Here is a 20,452-nt window from a genome sequence, read left to right on the forward strand (position 1 = left end):
TGATAGTTCTCCGGGTTTTGAGAGAGAGAGATGGAGAAATAGAGTCATATGTATTTACCCAGTCCTTTCCCCCATAGCAATTTTATACTGTGATAGGGGTTAGAAATCACTCATTCGTCATGATTAACATACTAAATACAAAATACTTGGCAAGGACGGAGTCGTTAGTGACGACAGCAGTTGTCTTCGTGTCCACCGGTTTAATTACCTACCGGATGTAATAATTCTTAACACGAGCGGGAGAAAACTAGGTTACTGAAAGGGTCTGCCTTATTGACTTTAGTACACTTCTTTCTTCTCTGTTGATAATTGTTACTTAAAGACTACAATAGACTTCACGCTGGTATCCGATAAGTGAAAACATTTGGTTTACTCAGGTCTTGTCTTTTATCTTGCCATACAAGGGTCTAATTTTGTCATCATAGAATTTCTCAGAATAAATCTGGGAAAATCTTGGGAAAACATTTCAACATGATGTAGGCTATACATATTTAGCTTTAAAACAAAAACAGCATGCCTGAAAGGTTTTCTTCGCTATGAAAGACAAAGGTGTGAAGGATAAAAACAGAGTCAGTTACCTACTTGAATGGGTCAGATAATGATGTTTGATTGGTTGAATGCCAGTGATGTTGTCAGTTCGAAATTATCAATAATACACAGTCTTATTGACATAAGTGGCTTGCCTTGTTTACTTCATGCATAAAATGCAGTGCACTTCTAGTTAAATGTCGTACTTAAGTAGTGAACTTTGTGTAAGGTTTCGTTAGGCCTAGCTGTAAACATATTTAATGTATAAGCCAACTGGCGTATAATTTGAATTTATGTATTTTTTAAGGCGTCGTTTATCAAGGTTCGACAGTTTCGGTATTTATGATTATCGGGGTGCGTACTGCCAAAAGAAAATGGTACTCACGGCATGGACGTTTTCGTTGTCCTCAAATTTGCAGCTTGTAACAGTCATGAAATTTACGGAAATTAGTACCCAATAAATATCTTGAATATATTGTACAACACAGAATAATGAAATGTATAGTTAATATACATGTGGAAATAATCGACAACACTGTATAGAAGAAAAAGAAAGAATTCATTTGCCTTTTGTGCAAAAATCACACGAAATAGGTTGACACGGACCGAATAAGAGCGCATGCGCACTACAAAGTTTTGGCGTAGATTACTGGTCGCCGCCAGAAATACTGTACCAAGTCATTAGAAATTCATCCTCGCTGACCCGGTGATCTCCTAAAAAAGGAGGAAAAGTACTCATTATTGTACCTCGAAGATCTTGTTTTACTGAATAAACGCGGATGCAAATAGTTTGCATCCTGAATATGTCCAAATGGGAGTCTGTATAAGTGAAGGCATATATAATAATTTATAGTAAAATACGGTGTGTAATCTATCTATCTATCTATGTATATATATATATATATATATATATATATATATATATATATATATATATATATATATATATATATATATATACATAGTCTTTAGACTTTTGTTCCTTAAATATTTCTTATCAACAAGGCTTTGCAATGAGGTGCATGAATCGAATCGATATGGATGTAGGCGCATGTGTAATTTATGTGATGTCAGTTTTAAGACTTTTGAAATAATCATGTTTCGATTTTGGAATTTTGGGAAGAATTAAATATATAATCACACAGCATTTACCTTTTGACGTTCAATTTATTTTTCCCTTAGGAAGGAAACCACAGAAAGGTGTTTGCAATTGTAACAAGGTCAACATAAATCTGATATCATGGTACAAATGAAGTATCCCCCCCCCCCAACACACACACATTCCCCTCGCCATCACATGCGCACACATATGCCGATAATTATTTTCCGTATTATTTTGTAAATTGTGCAGTACATAAAGCCGGCCAGGACTGTCCCGGGTTGGAAAATATGTTGCCTATTTCGTTTGTGTCTATATTGTCATTTAAGAATAAAATCTTTTCAAACCATACCATCTCTGTCGAAGAAGGAGTATATCCGGCTAATATCTGGGTTTTGGCTGAGTTGTCCGTCACGATCAGTGTCCACTTGTTGGAAAAGAAACGATGCGTGATCCTCCCTCCCAAGGTGAAAGGCGTTCCATTGTTGAAGAAATTCATATTCACTTACATGGCCATCCCCTATAAAAGATAAAATTTTAAGACCCCCTAGGCATATTGGCAATACTTTATTTGGCTAATTATGGCTAATGTCCCCCACCGCACAAAGGCTCAAGTGGCTGGGTGCATTATTCACTTACCCTGTAGACGTTTCCGCCGCGCAACTTGAAATTTTCCGTAATCCTGTCTAATCTCGCTCAACCCCGCTGACCTCCTATTGTTGCAGTGGAATGAGAACATTATTTGATTTCATTATTTTCTTAGCAATGTCATGGAAAGCCACACAGGGAATGTGAATAAACTACTTTCTATATTTCCCTGTTCTTACATATGTATTTTTTATAAGGCAGGTTTCTTTCACGAAAAATGACCTTCAATATATTTCTATTGTGACATATCAGACTTTTTAGACAGTGACTCATTCTTTTGTAATTAATTTAAATTAACCTATCTTTCACACCGTGTGTGTTGTAAGAATATGACTTATCACGCATTGTGAAATCACCCCAACGAAGGAAGGAAGCCACTGAGGACCATTGTGCATACAGGTTGTAAAATCTTGTCTGTGAAAGGACCCAGTACATCAGCATCTTACACATAATCTTTGGAGGGGGCAGGGACTATTTGGTCGTGCTGTTAATCTTTTGAATCTATTTATGATGTTTGCATATTTTATTAGAATTGGGCTTGGTAGGGCCAAGCCCCCTCTTGTTTTGGCCCTATATAGGGTTGATTTTTTAACGTCACGCGTCTTAAAATTCCATATATAATTTATTATTTCCTTATCTATTCTGTCTATAATTTTGTTTCCTATATCGATAGAATTTACTATATAATTCATCCATGAATACATTTATGTTTTTGCTACTTGTGCATGCACCATTATGCACAATGACGTCAGTGCCCAGATTTCAATATTATCTTTAATTTTTTTAGTTATATTTTTGCAGTTTTCTCTTTCTTCGTTTTTCCCAACAATTATTCTTTGGGCTTTGACATTTTCTTTAATCAAATGAGGTTGAGGTCCGGGTGATTCCCCCTTCATTTTCCTATTTTTAATATTTCAGTTTTTTCATGATTTTTTGAGACCCTGAAGCATTTCCAAAGAATTCATGTTCCTTTTCCAAGTGTTTAGAGGTATTTGGGTCTTTAATAAAGTTGGTGCAATCATTCGCATGTTGGAGCTTTTTAAAATCCTCTGTCAGGTTTGGAATTCTTATACCTTCAATATCTTTATTATTCCGTATTTTGATACTTAGCATTTCAATTCCTATTACGTATAATAACATTGATAGTGGGCAGCCTTGCCTCGCTGATCTTTTGAATGTCAAATTTATCTGTGACAGCTCCATTTACCTGTACTCTAGCTGTTATTTTTGTGTACAGGATTTTGGTCCAATTTTGGAAGTTGATTCCAAAACCGAATTTCTCCAGTACCTTCTGGATATAGTTGTGGTCCAATCTGTCGAAAGCTTTCTCTTGGTCTTAAAGTACCATGGCACCTTTCTGGCCTGTTTCATTTAGATAATCAATGACAGTTCTTATATTTAAAATATTTTGAACATTCCGTCCCTTCCCCCCCCCCACCATGATTGGTTTATGTTTATTATCTCATTTATACATCTTTTAACTCTATTAGCTAATACCCTACTTAGAATCTATTAGTCAATGTTTAAGAGGGAGATGGGCCTCCAGTTTTATAGATTTTCCCTCTCCCTTTCCCTTTATATATAACCGTGATTAAACCTTCTCTCATTGTTTCTGTCATCTGTCGTTTTTTAAAAGGATATTATTGTGTAAGTTTTCTAGAATCGGCGCTAACTCACTTTGGAATTGTTTGTAGAATTCCGCTGTGAGTCCATATCTCCCTGGGGATTTCCCTTTCGCTAGTTGATTTATTGTATTTTTTATTTCATTTGTCGATTTGAAGTCATCACATAGGTCTCTATGTTCTGATAATATCTTATCACATGTAATTTCTTTTAGATATTCATTTATAATAAAAGGATCTATATTTGGGGATGTGTTTAGATTTGTATAAAACTCTTTAATTTTTTCCGGTATTTCATCTTTTTCTGTTAGTTCCCTGCCGTTTTCTTTTATTTTTTCTCGCTTCCCCCCCCCCCCAACTCAACTCTTCCCTTTTATATAGCCCTTCGGCTTTTTTATATATTGTATTGTACTTTCCAGCTCTTATTTCACTTTCTTTTTTTCCCTCGTCAATAATTGTATTCAGTTGAATCTGTAGTGATTTTTTTCTGGGTTTTTTAGACGAGATTTAATCTCATATTTTTCCATTTCCTGCAATTATTTCCTTTTGCTGGAGTGATATAAGGCTATTTTTAAAATTTATTTTTCAGGGTGTCCCATTCCATGATAATATCCTTATTTCCTATATTTTTAAAATCCTCTATATCAGTTTTTATTTCTTGTTTGAAGTCCTCTGTTTCTAGGATTTTATCATTTAACTTCCATACTCCCTTCCCCCATTTCTTTTCATTTAACAGAGTAAATTCCAAACTTATCAGTTTGTGATCTGAAATTCTAAATTCGTGTATGTCTGCGTTTTTGTATACGTTTTCCACAAAGCATGTTACGTAGAATTTGTCTAGTCTGCTGGCTTTCCCATTTTTGTATTCATATGTATATTTAGTCCTAAGTAAGTTCATTTTTCTAGATACATCCGTTAATTTATGTTTTTGAAAAAGTTCTTCCATTGTGCGTTTAGCGCTAACATCATTGGTTGTTAAACCCCTAATTATGTCTATATCGTCCCCCACCCAATTAAATTCGCCCCTATTATGCCTGGTTCCATTGTATGATCATTTTAATATTTATTTAAGTTTTGAATAAATTCATGTTTTTTTATATCTTGTTGCTGGAAGGTATGTGTTGATAATATGGATTTTTACCAACTTTATATGTATTATTCTTCCCTTGAAATTTTCACCCTCTTCCACCCTTTCCCAACTAAAACCCCAAACCCCTCCTATTTTTAATTATAGTTGCTATCCCCCACCCCCATCATCGTTTCTGCAATTATTGAGAAGTACTACTGCACCTAGCTTTTCTTCTATTATTTCCTTAAATTCATTTAAGAAGTTATGTGCTTCTTGGATTAGTGTAACATAATAATCATTTAAGACTAGTAACTTATTTATTTTGTCCCTATCTAACCAATTTGTGTTGATTGACGTTAATCTAAAGTTTTTTCCCTCCATTTCTGTTTTCCTCAGGTGGCCGCATTCATTCCCATCTTAAATATTTAATGGCTGAGATACTGTTACTTTTGAAGAATTTATTAAACTGCAGTGTTATTTTGGATCTAGTTACATATTTAAAATTTAAGTTAATTTTAAATCCGAGTTTCTGGGGGCACCAGACCCCCATCGGTCTTATTTTAAATAGTTAGCGTGTTTTCTGTCTCTGTTTCCGTCATTTCAAGACTGCATCCAGTGTTTATAATTTCCGTTTCATTCTCTGATTCTATTTCATTTCCTGCTTCCGTTTCCCTTCCGTTGTCATTTTCCAACTCTTGGTCACTTTCGTTAGCCATTTCCTTGTCCGTCATTCCTGTCGTATTTTCCTCCCTATCTTCTGTCTCATTCTCTGTTCTGTGAGGTCTTTGTCTTTGTCTTCTTCCCTTACCATTCTTATTTGTTTCTTTTTACTCCCTACTGTCACTATTTCCTCCTCTATCGGCGTGGTATCACTTACGGGCGACGCCGACTCCGATAGGGATTTCCCATGTTTCCTTTTCCTCACTGGTGCTATTGGGGTTGAGGTCAAGAGTTTCAGACCTATCAGATCTTTCAAACCCGTCTCCTCCTGTATGTCCCCTTCCGTACTACTCGCTTTTTCCGTTAATATCTGAAATCTATTCCGTATTGGTATAGTCATCTCAGTGTATGTGTCACCCCTTCATGATTTGAGTGGAGTTAGATAATTTACCCATTTTTGCATTTCTTGGGAGTCATGTGATTCGTCGACATTCTCCCTCTGTTGCAATATTTGTGTAGCCCCCTTATTGACATCCACACTTTGGGGATGTTGCACAGTTCGTCCTCTCATGGGTTCTTCTAGTATAGCAGATATTTCAGCTTGAGTTCTTATTTGTGACAGCACTTTTACAATGTCCCTTTGCATCCTTTCATTGTCCTCTTGTTCGAGGTTCATGTGATGCATGGCTGCCTTTTCTGCATAGGTCGCTCCCTTTGTGTCATTATTTGCCAAGAGCACTTTGCATTCCCTCAGTGCATGCCCAACCTGCTTGCATCTGGAACATATTCGCTCCTTTTCGCAGCCTCTGTACCAGCTCTTTATCAAAAAGCCAATTACATATAAGTAGGCTGGTATCCTACTTGCCACGTATTTTAGTACAGATAGAGGGGCCCCGAGTGGCCGAGTGGTCTAAAGCGCTCTCCGTTACGGATCACTGCCATCTCACCTCTGTCTGCGTGGGTTCGAGTCTCGGATTCGGCTAATGTGGGTATGTGAGAAAGCCTGCCAGTAGCTTCTCGTGGGTCGGTGGTTCTTTCCGGGGTTTTCCCGGGTTCTTCCTCCACCATTAATACTGGCCGCCATGTATAGCCAATCGCGTGCTGAAAAATGGCGTTAAGCCCTACAACAACAGTACAGATAGAATCCTTCCCACCTGACTTAATTTCCTTATACCCGTACACGGTTGCCATTTTGCCTGATGCTACCATGACTTTGAATTTGTTTTGGATTTTTCTGCTATTTCACTGGTGTTTATTTCAAGAGGGAGGCCCGAGAAGAACACTTCTATCATGTTTGGCCCTACCTCTGTTATGATTGGTTCAGTTTTGTAGAGTTTGGCTTGCATCCCTTTTATTTCTATTGTTGGGTATTTTAGGAGGGGAGTTCCCTGATTTTTGGGAGACATTATAAATTTGCCTATTCCACCCCACCCCCACTTTGCAGCCCTTCAGTCTCATTTATAGTTATACCTTGTACCTTTAGGGCTGTTAGAATCTCTGCCTGACTTGGATGATGTTCCACCTTGCCAAAGTCAATAGTCTGACACCCTTCCGGGCGATAAGCCACAATTTTGTGTTGCCCCTCATTTCCCTCGAGTCTAGTATCAAAATAATATTTCAGTCTAGTCTATATATCCATTTGGGCCATGTTTGTAGTTGTAGTTGCAGGTAAGAGTAGAGCTCAATATAATTTGAAAAAGAATTGGAGTGAGTAGGTTTAACACTACTAATCTATTTGTTGGGGTATGAAAATGAAAAACTTCAAAAACCTTACAAAGTTGCCTACAGAGAAAGACTAATTCTCACGCGTTGTAAGAATGAATACTACCAACAAAAAAAAACAGTTATACAAAAAGGAAAACAAAAGAAAAACGTGCAAAAATCCAAGTACAAGAGGAAAAGAAGAAGAATAAAGAAGAAAAGGAGAAAAAGAAACACAAAAAAGGAAACTAGAAAAGGTTCCCAAACTATGAGTATGCACTTACAAAGAACTCTTCTATAATCCGATGGACTTTCTTGCGGTTTGCTTTGTACGTGCCATCGCCGAGACTTTACTTCTCAAGAAGGAGTATCAGAATTTACAGGTTGTAAAATCTTGTCTGTGAAAGGACCCACCCAGTACATCAGCGTCTTATACATATCCTATTTATAGTCAGAATGTCGAAGTGATATTCGGGCGTGTATTTGTACTGATGTTTTTTTTTTAATGATTGAAGTGCAGTAGTTAATTTAGGTAAAATTACTTTCTCATAGCCAACGGTGATTCTATGCATTTGAACCTAATAACAAACATACATAGTTCCATGGTAGATCATTGTGCTTTCCCAGTGAACGGTGGCAGCTGGGAAGTGCCGAAAGTTATCTGCTGTACAAATTCATGAACATGACTTTCTGAAGTGAACTGAATCCAGAACTGTAAGCAACCTATATCAATGGACTGATCTCATGATTACCATGAAGGTGCAAGCCGTGCTTCGAGCCCACTGAAGTAAGTGAACTTTTGCAAGCGTGTCTACCTCACTTCGGTGACACCTCAAGGAATTTATATAAATTGTTACAGCATCACACCTCGAGGAATTTCTATAACTTGATACAGCGTCAGGGAGAGGATTCAGACAGCCTGCACTGCGCCCAGCTATGTTAGCTTCTCTAGTGTCCGCAGTGCCAGATTAATGCCTTCCATGGCCCTAAGCACTGAAAATATCATGGTGTCCCCCCACTCCTTCCTACAAAATGTGAAACTCCAAAAAACAATTTGAAAAGCTATAAAGGTGGGGAAATACCACTAATGCCATCATTCCAAATCAAAATACTCGTGCATGCAGGTCTAAATTGTCATGCATAATCCATTTAATTTTATCATCAACAATTAATTAGAATTTTTCTGGTGTCATTGTTGGGCTGGTGCCATAAGCACGTGCTTAGTGTGTTAAATGGGTAATCCGGTATTGAGTGACAGTGTACAATAAAAGTACAGCGTATGTTTACGTTGTCCCCAATCGTTGAATGGTCCAGTCACGAGGATTATTTTTTTGTTTTGCCACATGGACTGCTCTGTTTATGGAGCTTGACTGATATGATGCCATAATTGTGGAAAATAAATGATACCATAATTAAGATCATCTATTCCCTTTTGCTATATGAATTATGTGTAAGCGAGAACAAAATAAGACACTCATTCGTTGAATCCCATGGCATAACGCGAAATAGCAAAACGTATAAATGAGAGTACTATTAAAGAGTAGTTAGAATCCAAACACTTTCACACTTTGAGGCCAAAACATAGGAAGTGTCATGCATGCATAACATGACTGAGGCACATCTAATAGATTGATTCATAAAAGTTTATTTTATTATCAAAATTATAATGTGTGCCTTGTCTAAACGCAATGGAAGCCTCTGCGGAGGCAAAGGCGAGACCCTTGATAATAGTTAAAGGAAAAAACACTCAAGGGATCTACGGAATAATGCTGTGCATGAAGCATGCTTTAGCGTACTGCACAAGCAGCCCTACATTCTAAAACAGTTGAAATTTTGCGAAAAACCCCGGACTAGTTCGTAAATGGTAGATCAATGAAATTGGCATTCTATACCTTATCATCCACATATCCAGTGAATATCATTTGAAGCATCATTTTGTGATGTTAACTAAGAAAACAACATGAAAACCATAACAGGAATTTCTATTTTTAATTTTGTTGTAACAAACATAGGATGTGTATTATTTGTACTCAGGTCTCGGGTTGTAGATTTATTAAATTTGAGTTATTATTGCTTGATTATCTAACACTGGTGTTAGGAAGATTTTCTCAAACCGTCTAATTAGCAAATTATTAGCTACGAGAGTCATTCATACTGACCTGTGGTAGCAGCAGTTAGTTTCGTAAAACAGTCCCTATTAGATTCATTAATTGTAAGGAACTCTTCTCAAGTACAAGTGTTTAGTAATTTTAGATAGGATAAAAAGTATTTAGTATGTGCTTGGGTCATGTTTTGTAATACGTGGCTTTAACTTTCAATCTAGGTTTAGAATTGCGTACTGATAAATCATACCAGTTATAAGAATGACAAAGAGCAATGCAAGCGTGCAATTAGATTCTCAGGAAGTGGTCCCAAGTTTGATTAAATAAAAATTATCAGTGCTATTGGAACATTGTAGAACTGTTAGTTGACAGCGCTTAATAATTCGAGGTCCTTGTAAATACGGGAAACAACAACATCATTGTATGACTAGATTTTCAGGTGAACTTACACTAGCTGCTTTTAGACCTTTGGCGTATTCTATTGCTAACAAAATCTTTTATTCAGTAACTGATATCAAGTCTTGAACTTTGATAACAACATTTTTACACTTAGAGTTTCATTCACTCACGGAACGTACAATTGATCTTTGTTGGCAATACGCCATTTACATTCTCTTGCAGTTAATTTTAAAGGCACCAGCATATAAGGTCACAACCTTGCTTATCATCAAACTCTTCAGCCTTTAGCGAACTTGAAGCTTGGCAGTAAATACGAATCTAATCAAAGACAAATTTGAGAACACCTCATTCCAAAAGTGTTCAAACCCCATTAAGATATTTTTTATGTTGGTGACGAGACATAATTACAGCAAAATGCAGTATAAATACTACAGGTAAAGAAACGCACCTCAGAACGAAGCTTGTATAAAATTGGCTTGAATAAATGTGGACGCTAGAGTGTGGACTCAGATATTACCTATGACCTTTTTGGACAAGGATGTGAAAGTCACCGATGCAATACAGTTCACTGACAAATGCGTCACAAATTAAGACCGCTTGTAATATTGAATTATCATTTGAGGCCAGTACTATAAACATAGTACAGAAACTAAGTTTGAAACCAACATGGATATATAAATGCTAGTTTTCAAAAGTTTTCGGCAAAATGGCTAATGGATGGAATGCCGCTGATCGTTTTCTTTCCTTTATGCTTATTCGGTGGAGAAAGAAAGGTTTATCTGAGAGTGTTTAATAGTATATTTATTTTCATTCTTACCCACCCCACCTCTTTTTCATCTACCAGCTTTATTTCTTTAAAATTGGAAACTGTAGAGAAATATATAATGATAATGAATATCGTTATTGTTATTATCTAAAATTTGGTATGCGCCTTATCAAATATTGAAACAAGTACAATCAATGGAAAATATATCAACCTTATCATCATAGAGGATCACTTCATCTCAACGTGCTTACCTCTAGAACTTGTCCTGGAGTTCAAACCGCAGTTCACATATATTGTGTCCTCAGCCATGTTCAACACGGGTAGATCAGCATTGTTTTAATCCTTTTGATGACGTTTAAATTTGCACTTTGTATTGATTCTTTAACCGTAATTACTTGTGTGTAATGCTCAACTAGCTACGAACAGCATATATCCAAATTTGGCTTACAACTAATAAAAACTCTTGAAGATCAGTCTCAGATTGGTTTTCCTCTCTCAACCAATCAAATGCAACGTTTCAAAAGTAAGTATATTATTCTGCTGAAATAAGATTTCACATGCTATTCCGGAAGATAAGGGTTCAGACCATGTACCTGAGTTTAGAAATTTAATGATCTGCCGGCATATTATAAGAAAGTAAAATAAGTCTAAGCTTTTCTCAGTTGGTCGCGTGTTACGTAAGGATATGAACGGGTATTTGAAATATATCTGGTAATACTTTAATTTACTGAGTTTTCAATAAAATGTATTATCTATATGATGGATGTATCACTTTTTTATTATTAAATAAGATATTAGTTTTTAAACAAATCTTGGAAAGCATTCAAAGATTTTAATTCGATACATGACATTAAAAACAAGAAGGTGGAGCTCCACAATATCCATATTCTTTTAGACAGGGATGTGCAGCCCTAATTCCAGCAGGATCAATAGCAGCACATTTTTATACATTACTCAGAAAACTTAAAACCTATATACATTACTCTTTATCACCTGTAGATATGTAAACATATCAATGTTTAAGTAGATACGCCAGGCCTTTAATATTTTGGCCTAAGGGACTAACTGTAATCATAAAAGCTCTTTCAAGTGGCTTCAACCGCCCCCCCCCCCCGACTGCGTATATATATATATATATATATATATATATATATATATATATATATATATATATATATATATAATTATGCAATAAACTGGCGACGAACAGTGTCAAACTAGTATCTACCAGTTTCAGCAACAAGCTGAAATAAACTAGTTGTCACATAACAGAGATAAAAGGTTGAATTCCTATAGCCATGTAATGTTTCGTAAATATAACAGTTTTTCTGTTTTATTTGTTTGTCTTGTCTATGTTTTGTATTTGCCTTTGAAAAAGACTCATTAAAAGAGTCGATAGCGCTCAGGCTAACTAGATACTAATTTCGCACTGTTCGTTGTCAGTTTATTGCATTTATCTTAATAAATCCCTAACACACGTGATCCCTTGCTGGATCCAGTGCACTTGAAAGGATTGTTATTCGCCATATGATTTGTATTATATATATATATATATATATATATATATATATATATATATATATATATATATATATATATATATATATATATATTGCTACAGAAACGTCTTTACCGTTCAAATCAAATTGGAAGAAAATTACGTGGACCCTATCCTCTGTTATATATCCAGCTGCAGTGTTATTGCCTTCGACGGCTTGAAACAAGCTGTGTGCATTGGAGTCGTGGGGAATTGCTGGCCGTCCTGGATGGGAATGGATTCTGTAATATATATATATATATATATATATATATATATATATATATATATATATATATATATATATATATATATATATATATATATATATATATATATTAAAAGTGTTTATTGAATTAGATTCCAATCTGGTATGCCAAGGAAAGGAGCATTCGAGAAAGAAAACACCTCAGCAATGAAACGATTTAATTCAGGGAAGTAGGTATTTCACATACATACCAACAGCACTAAGGTACCAAATAAACTAATCTAGCTTACAAAGAACTTTGATGTACTCATTGATCCCCTCATTCTCTTGCTTCTGTAGGTAATTTGCCACATACCGACCTAGCTTACACCGTAGTAACCTAGCTAAATGAAGCAAATTACTTACCAACTTTACACAAATTTAGTAATGTGTTGCCGCTCCCGACACTGACCCGGACAATGTACCAGGGATACATCACGCGCATGAAACTAGATAAATAGGGAATTAACAGATGTTAAAGATTTCAGCCACACAAAAAAAAGAGAAATGCACGAAGCGCCAAAAATAAACCTGCGTTTGTTTCACTTTGGAACATATATGTCAATGTACATTTTGACATTGCACACGACATCCCAGGTGGGTCTGATATCGCTCGCCTGACTGGTATCTGCCCAACTGCCAAATGCAAGAGCAGTTGGCCAAGAAATATGAGTCAGTAGCAGACTTTCGTTCAAAATTTCCCCAGATCTGTTAAAATACAGGTGTTAAGGTTTCCCATGCTTTTTCTTTTTGGTGTGTGTGTGTGTGTGTGTGTGTGTGATTATGAGATTAACCTTGCTTTAACAATTTTTTCATATCGCAACGATGTCTGCAATGTGGCAGTTTATTTATGTCTAGCACTGGGACATGCCGCAGACATGTAGCATGATGTTTCACCCTGTCACATTATCCTGACACCAAGTCGACCAGTCCTAACACTAACCTCTTAATGCTGAGCGCCTAGCGAGGCAGCTGTTAGTACCATTTTTGTAAGTCATTGGTAAGACTCGGTCAGGGTTCGAACCCACGACCTATCGCTTCCGAGGCGGACGCTCTAACCACTAGGCCACCGGAGCGGTCCCAACTTTTTGTACCTTCGGTTATATTTGATGGCAGACCAGCACGATTTGTCCAGTTTTTAAATGTCATTATGTATCGATTCTTTGTGTTAAAGTTGGTCACATTTTATTCATAATTTCTTTTCTAAATATAATTTTTAAAGACAATTTTCTACATGTAGTAACGGCAACTATACTTAACAGCAGAACAACATCTTTCTTACAAATCTGAATTTGTTCAAACTGGCACACTTTCTATCAAACTTGGTTAAATTCTGTAAAATGGTTAGTTAGAAGAATTTATTCAATGTTTTTCTATTTTAAAAGAAACAGCCATTTTTAATAAGAGAACAACGCCATTTGTACAACCCTGAAATGAAATTATATCTTGCTATCAAATTTGGTAAAATTCTTTTAAGTTGGTTTGAAGAAGGAGAGCTTGAAGATTGTTCTATTTTAAATTACAGTGGCCATATTTGATGGCTGATTGGAACCATTTGTACAAATTCGAAAGGTCTTTAAGCAAGTATGGTTCAGTGAACTTTGGTCAAATTTTGTTCAGCTTTTTCGGAGTAAATGTTGATTGAATGCTCTTTCTTGTTGTTTGAAGAGTAGCCCTATTTGAAGAATGTTCAGCATAATTAATATTAATTAGAAAGACTTTCAGAAGAAGTTTAAATAGCAATTTTTGACATACGCCATGAAGGTATTCTACTTTTGGTAACTGCGCCCTTAATCCTTTGTATCATCAGCAAAAACAAAATATTAATGTGTCTTCATGCGAAAATGCGTTCTATATAATTTGATCAAATTCTCTTCAGCGCGTCTGGAGAAGCGTTTGTAGCAAGGTTTTTCTAATTTTAGTAACGACAATTATATTTGGTGGCAGATCGGCACCATTTGTACAAACCTTAAGGTCCATTAAGTGTGGTTGATTATGTGCCACTTTTCGTTGAAATTGGTCTGATAGGTTTTGAGAGGAAGTTGACAAAGGCAAATGTTAATGGAAGCCAGATGGAGCAAATGGTGCACCTGGATATAGTATAAACCCACCTGTCCGTACGGCTTTACAAGTGAACTAAGAACATAAAGAACAGCAACAGAACCCGGACAATTCCCCAACGGTTTACTGGCACTAGACACATCCTGAGATTGAAATAGAAAAAGCGAGGGCGTTTTAAAGAAAAAGTTGGTCCAGTGCATCTGCACTTAAAAAGTTGTTATTGCTTGTCCATGAAGGCAGTTATAAACATTACACGTGGGCTTTCCGGGAGCTCTTTATTTAACCCCGCAATTCAATACAATTTCCAGACTCGAGACTTATTTTCTTTGTGAATTCAAGACTCCACTATACGCGCACGTGTGTGTGTGTGTGTGTGTGTGTGTGTGTGTTCAGACTGATTGTAAACTCAAATGAATGTTACACATTTTTAAAACCAGTCTATCATTCATACATGTGGTCAGGAGAAGAAATTTCTGAATGAAAACTTTCTATCTGCCTTTCTATGGAAACGTTATCTACACATTACAGTGGGTTACCTCCCTTTCTAAGATAAAGCCACTACCTCAACGTTGTGAATCTGGTAGTTAAAATGCCACCCCGCGGAAAAAACTGTACGGACTAATAATCGCATCACACCCAATTAAGAGAACATGAAGGAAAGAAGAAGGCTCGAATTCTGCGTTAACGGTGCAAATAGATGCCGATGTTAAAGGTAGCAGGCGGCAGACGTCACAATATAGCAATGACTTCACAATGAAGCCATTCATAGCCGCCATAATACACTAATTCTTGTTTCTTTCATTTTCATTGACCCCAGTTTATGATAAGAGAAGACATGTAGAACCTGGTCAAAGCTCTCATATACCAATGAGCAGAGACGAGAATTAAGGTTTAGATGGACAAGAAAGTTTTACGGCGGCGATATATTCAAAATGAGTATGAGTTGCATTGAGAGTGTGGAGACCTCAAGTGGGATTGATTCCGTTTGAATAAATATTTCCTTTAGGAACAATTTTCCAGTTTGAATGAGGCTGTGAACTATATTCTGGAATGATTTTCAACTCTGCTGTAAATCTACTGAACTTTTTTTTATTGAGCTTACTCATCATATCTTATATCCCCGAATATATTTCTTCTTCTTCAATTAATGTGCTGGGTTTCTCTGCAGCATACTCACACATCATGTGAACTATGTACATGTGATGTAAGGTCCAAGCCCAGCAAAAACAGGTTAAAGACATCTCTGACTGGGAGCTAAACGATCCCCGCGCCAATCCCTGCTCTGAAATCATCGATGGATTTGGCATTATCTATTTCGTAATGTATGGATTCCTGATGGGAAAAAGAAGTCCTTGTTTATATTGATCCTGGTGACGAGAAAACTGCATCAGTATCCTCTAGTGCAGTGCTGTCCAACCCGCAGCCTGCAGCGGGCTGATTTTAAATGGCCCGCCAGAGCTCGAGCAGCGATATAGTCTTTGCTTTTCAGTTTTCTGCTGCGGCCCTCGGCTTCAAGAAAAACATTTTTCAGTGGCCCATGCCGTCAAAAAGGTTGGACAGCACTGCTCTGGTGTAAGTTCCTGTCTGGTGGAAGTATGGTGCTGCTGGAATGTCACCAAGCTGGTGTATAACCAGGTACATCATAACAGCTTTTGTTTTTTGTCGTCCGACTTGAAGCTCTTCCCATCCCAAATGTTGGAGCATGGTGGTAACACTGCAGGTTCGCTGATAATCATAAACAGTAAACCATGCCGGCCTTCGCTCTACTGCTTCAAGTTTCGCAATGTTTAATTTGGTAGATAGATCCCAAACGGTCGACACATACTCCAGCTGTGGACGTACTAAGGATTTGAAACACGTTGATTTTACTTGTTCGGGGAATGTGATCGGGTTTCTAAGAAGAAAAAGTGTGGTGTTGTTAGTCTTCTTTGTAGGCTTTCATAAACAGTAACAAGAAAAGAATGAAGACAACAAGCTTTGTAAAAGTTAACAGATAATTTATTTCCCTAGAAAAACAAGGTAAAAATGGAAAGAAGAACCTACGGTTTTAAGAATCATATCCAAAAATAATCCGAGAATAATCCAAGAATTATAAATTATTAGTCCTAGTAATAAAATCTTCTAACGAATTTGAGTTCGAGTCCCGACGAAAATAAAAAATGGAAGGCTATGAAGTATGATATAGCCAGTGTAGTACTGATGTGTCTACAATTTTTTGTTGTACCACGGAAAATAATATTCCGGTGTTTGAATTCCAAATAAAATTTCAATAAATGTCTTTGTCCAAGAATTCTGTATGAGCACTTATTATTCCTAGGGAAAAGAATTAATCTCTTAGAATTCAAATAATATGAAGAACAAAATGTATCTCCATCTGGTCACAACAGAAAAAAAATCACCTTTCAGTGTCAAAAGTAAAAAGCACAACTCAGATTATTTCTCAAAACATCGGTATTAAACCTAGCTACTGCGAATAACAGATGACCGTATGAGGGTCAGGTCAAACTAATTTCTGGAAAATGACAAATTCCAGTAAACAAAATTACATTACTAAAACATGTAATCAAATAAAACATTTAAAATTAAGAAACAAGCAATTAAATTAAATCAGATATACATAGCACTGGGTTATCTGGCTGTGATATTATAAGGTGCTATCGATGGTGACTCCCATCTATTTGACCTTGGATGTCATCGTCGGTTCTTGACCATGGGTAGAAAATATAGTTGGTACGATCCGTCTCTTGTTGGTAATTCGGATGACCTCGCACTTGCACTTTCTCTCCCACTTTTACACCCCCAAAAACCGTGGATATTATTCAAGCTGCTTGTCAGACATGAGCAACACTATAGAATATCTTACTTCGAAAATCGTATAGGTAGACGATATTTAAAAGACGTTGAGCGTCAAGTGGTCCATAAGTGAACCACCCAGAGGGCAAGGTCATTGCATTCATGCGCATAAATTGCGAAATAGAACAAAGTCTTTTAAATGCATAAGGTGATTTTGTCATCACAAAATGTCAATAATGGAGCTCTGCAAACTAAATGCGGGTCTTCCCGAGGATCATGCTTTCGGTATCAGATTTATGAGTGGGCAATTATTGTTTCTGGTATACCTGACCCCACCCCCCTTTGAGATGCAATATAAGATGACAGCCACAGTACATGACATGATCGTAAAAAGTTTGGAATTCACTAATGCAACTGGAATTTTTTAAAACATAGGCCGAGTTTAACTGTTTGGGAAGACGGACAGGGGCGTGTCGTGGTAGCTAATTATTCCCCAGTTAAAAGAAAACTATAGCCTGAAAGACAGTCTTCATAGGGCATTTACATAATTATTCTCTGATTTATGTCAAGGCGACAAGGACCGGAAGAACTACTTTGTAAGGGCTGCGAGGGAGAACAGGCAAACTAACGGCACCAATGTGTACTTTAGTGGCGATAATATATCGTACCCGAGGCCAGCGATCACAACGAGGCCAGCGATCGCCTCCAATCGTGTAGTGGTTTCCAAAAGAATTACAGATTCCGGTATCAGTCAGAGAGGAATCGCTCATCACTACAGACTCAGCGAGTATGGAGACAGTGCACAAATAAATACTTACTTAGGACAAGAGAATGGATTGCAAATTCTGGCATGATATGATTGTGGACTTTCGACGGAAAATAAAGAATCAACTAATTTTGTTGAGCTTGTATCAAAATATGACGTAGTTTGCTTATCAGAAATACGGCAAATTAAATTTAGCTGGTTAGATGTTTTCCTTGTTATACGAACTTAATAAAAACATAACGTAATGGCGGACGGTTGTGAAAAGATTTGAGACATTTTTTTAAATCTCCATTTTAAAGTCGTACAAATTTTCATTTGTGGTATAACTTCAGTGAGCATGTATACAGTTATCAGAATTTAAAAGTACTAAAATATTTTCTTACCCTGTGAAAATGCAGAAAAGCAAGAAGAACATACCGGCCTTCATATCTATAATAATAATAATAATAATAATAACAATAATAATAATAATATAAACCATTTCACCATTTCAACCCCAATCCAAAGTTTTGAACTTTATTTTGTATTTAACTTTACGTTATGATTGTGTTGATTTACAACAATACTATATCGACTGACAAAGAAGACTAATTCTGATTAACAACGATACTTGTAAGAATTGATCAAGAAATTAATTCTGATTTACGACAATTGTATCGACTGGCAAAGAAAATTAATTTCGTCAGGTTAAAAAGAAATACCAATCAAAGGGAAAAGGGTATTTTAATCTGCGACTAGAATACACATACACAATACACTATATTTTTAAACCCTTATATTACAAACACTAAGTACAGACACAGTATTGTCCAGGATAATTTAATATTTGTGAATATTATCTGCAGAGGCTTTTTATGTAACATTTAGAAGAGACTATCGTTTTAACTCTGAAAAATATAATTTTCACTGCTTGTCCTCGATATTGTGATTATTTCAGAGCATGGAAACATATCTTGAATCTTATTTCGTTTTAAAACCTGCCGAATTTAGAGAAGACTCCCAAATTTCACATAGGGTTCTTACCTGTGAATTACAAAGGTAAAAATGTGCATCACTAATACTTACCTTCAGACTTGAAGCAAGAATAAGCTGACATTACTGCGATAACACTGACTCACCTCCCTGACCCGACTGATGTGATAACGAATGAAGCACACTTGTATGGTATGCTGTGAATCGGGCAGATGGGAAATGACACATTGCAGAGTTTGTCTGGAATCTGGATCTTTGTCCATGGACACAAAAATACAACCAACCCTAGCTTATATATCCTTGACAAATGAGACACACCAGCAGCCAATCCAGTTTGTGTTGATCCCCAGTGACACAACACTGTAACCAGTCTGGATTTCTCGGGCTCTTTGTCTATTGACACACCATTATAGCCAACACTTGTTTCAACCCTTGCTCACTGTCACACCGTTAGAGCCAACCTGGTCTTGTCTGTATCCTTTTCCAGTGACGCACCACAGTAACCAGCCCAGATTTGCCTGACACATCACATCATCCGATCCATCTTTGGTCAAAGATACACCACATCAGATGACAAGATGCTTATATGTATTTTTGCCCAGATAAGTAAAACAAACCAGCCAACCCTACATAATATGTATCCTTACTCGGGGACACATCATAGCAGCCAATCTGGGATAAGCTATATCCATACTCAGGGACACATCATAGCAGCCAATCTGGGATAAGTTGTACCCTTGCTCTTAGAAACCAGAGTAGCCAACTTGGGTTAGCCTGTATTCTTGTACAGTGACATACCACAACAGCCAGCTCATGCTTACCTGTGTCCCGTACCCTTGCCCAGAACACAATAGTATTCTGCCTGCGTTTTCCTGCGTTTCAGTTATAAGATCAGACGCAATCAGACTATGTTACGTTTCTTAGGCTCTGACTTGGTCACAACATATCAAGAAATGAGGATGGAGTTTATTGCATTTTCTGGAAATATTTGTATTTCGGTGAACTGATTAGACACTAGAATTGATAATGCAATTTACCTTCACAGCATCAGTTGATTCACAACATCGGTTGAATCACACCTGTTCTCTTTTTCATTCTATGTAAACCAAGAGGATAAACTCAATAACCATTTTATTTTCTGCTTAAACTTGAATGTTGCTTTCTATTTAATACAAGTAACATGCTTCAATGGTCAGCAAATTTCCAGGAAAGTTATGTAAAAATATTAATGACTTTCTTAGGAACTACGATATGCAATAATAGCTGATTGGCTCAGTTAGTATATAGTATAGTGGTAACAGTTGATGAGTCAGCGCGGCTTAGCATATGTAAAATCCAACAAACCTGAAAATCATTCGTAAGAAAACAAGTATTAGCTTTCCAAAAAGTTGTAAGCCTCATTGTTTGGTTTGGAAAGAAAAGAAAAGTGTCATGGGAAGGATAAATAGGTAATGTAATTGATTTGTAGCTTCAATATGCATT

The 20,452-nt window shown here is 36.6% G+C and overlaps 1 protein-coding gene across 1 annotated transcript; it reads right to left on the reverse strand.

The window, feature by feature from the left end:
* Nucleotides 1-1,070: 1,070 nt before the first annotated feature.
* On the reverse strand, nt 1,071-19,171 carry LOC149786711 (uncharacterized). The gene is made up of 5 exons (XM_089978246.1): nt 19,064-19,171; nt 18,382-18,427; nt 12,228-12,373; nt 1,980-2,147; nt 1,071-1,242 (listed from the first exon to the last, which is right to left on the reverse strand). Exons 1-5 carry the CDS (start codon nt 19,092-19,094, stop codon nt 1,175-1,177), a joined length of 459 nt encoding a protein of 152 aa, XP_089834372.1. The 5' UTR covers nt 19,095-19,171; the 3' UTR covers nt 1,071-1,174.
* Nucleotides 19,172-20,452: the final 1,281 nt, after the last annotated feature.

The sequence above is a fragment of the Sinohyriopsis cumingii genome, chromosome 12 (assembly GCF_028554795.1).
Source record: "Sinohyriopsis cumingii isolate HCF-2022 chromosome 12, ASM2855479v2, whole genome shotgun sequence".
NCBI lineage: Eukaryota > Metazoa > Mollusca > Bivalvia > Unionida > Unionidae > Sinohyriopsis > Sinohyriopsis cumingii.

What these genes read in the sequence shown, in the direction of transcription:
- LOC149786711 (XM_089978246.1), bottom strand. Translation starts at nt 19,094, where the DNA reads ATGTCAGCTTATTCTTGCTTCAAGTCTGAAG. An exon ending in CTTTTCTGCATTTTCACAGG is followed by an intron (nt 12,374 to 18,381) that starts GTAAGAAAATAT and finishes TATATATTACAG; the next exon opens with AATCCATTCCCATCCAGGAC. An exon ending in CTCCTTCTTCGACAGAGATG is followed by an intron (nt 1,243 to 1,979) that starts GTATGGTTTGAA and finishes CTCCTTTTTTAG; the next exon opens with GAGATCACCGGGTCAGCGAG.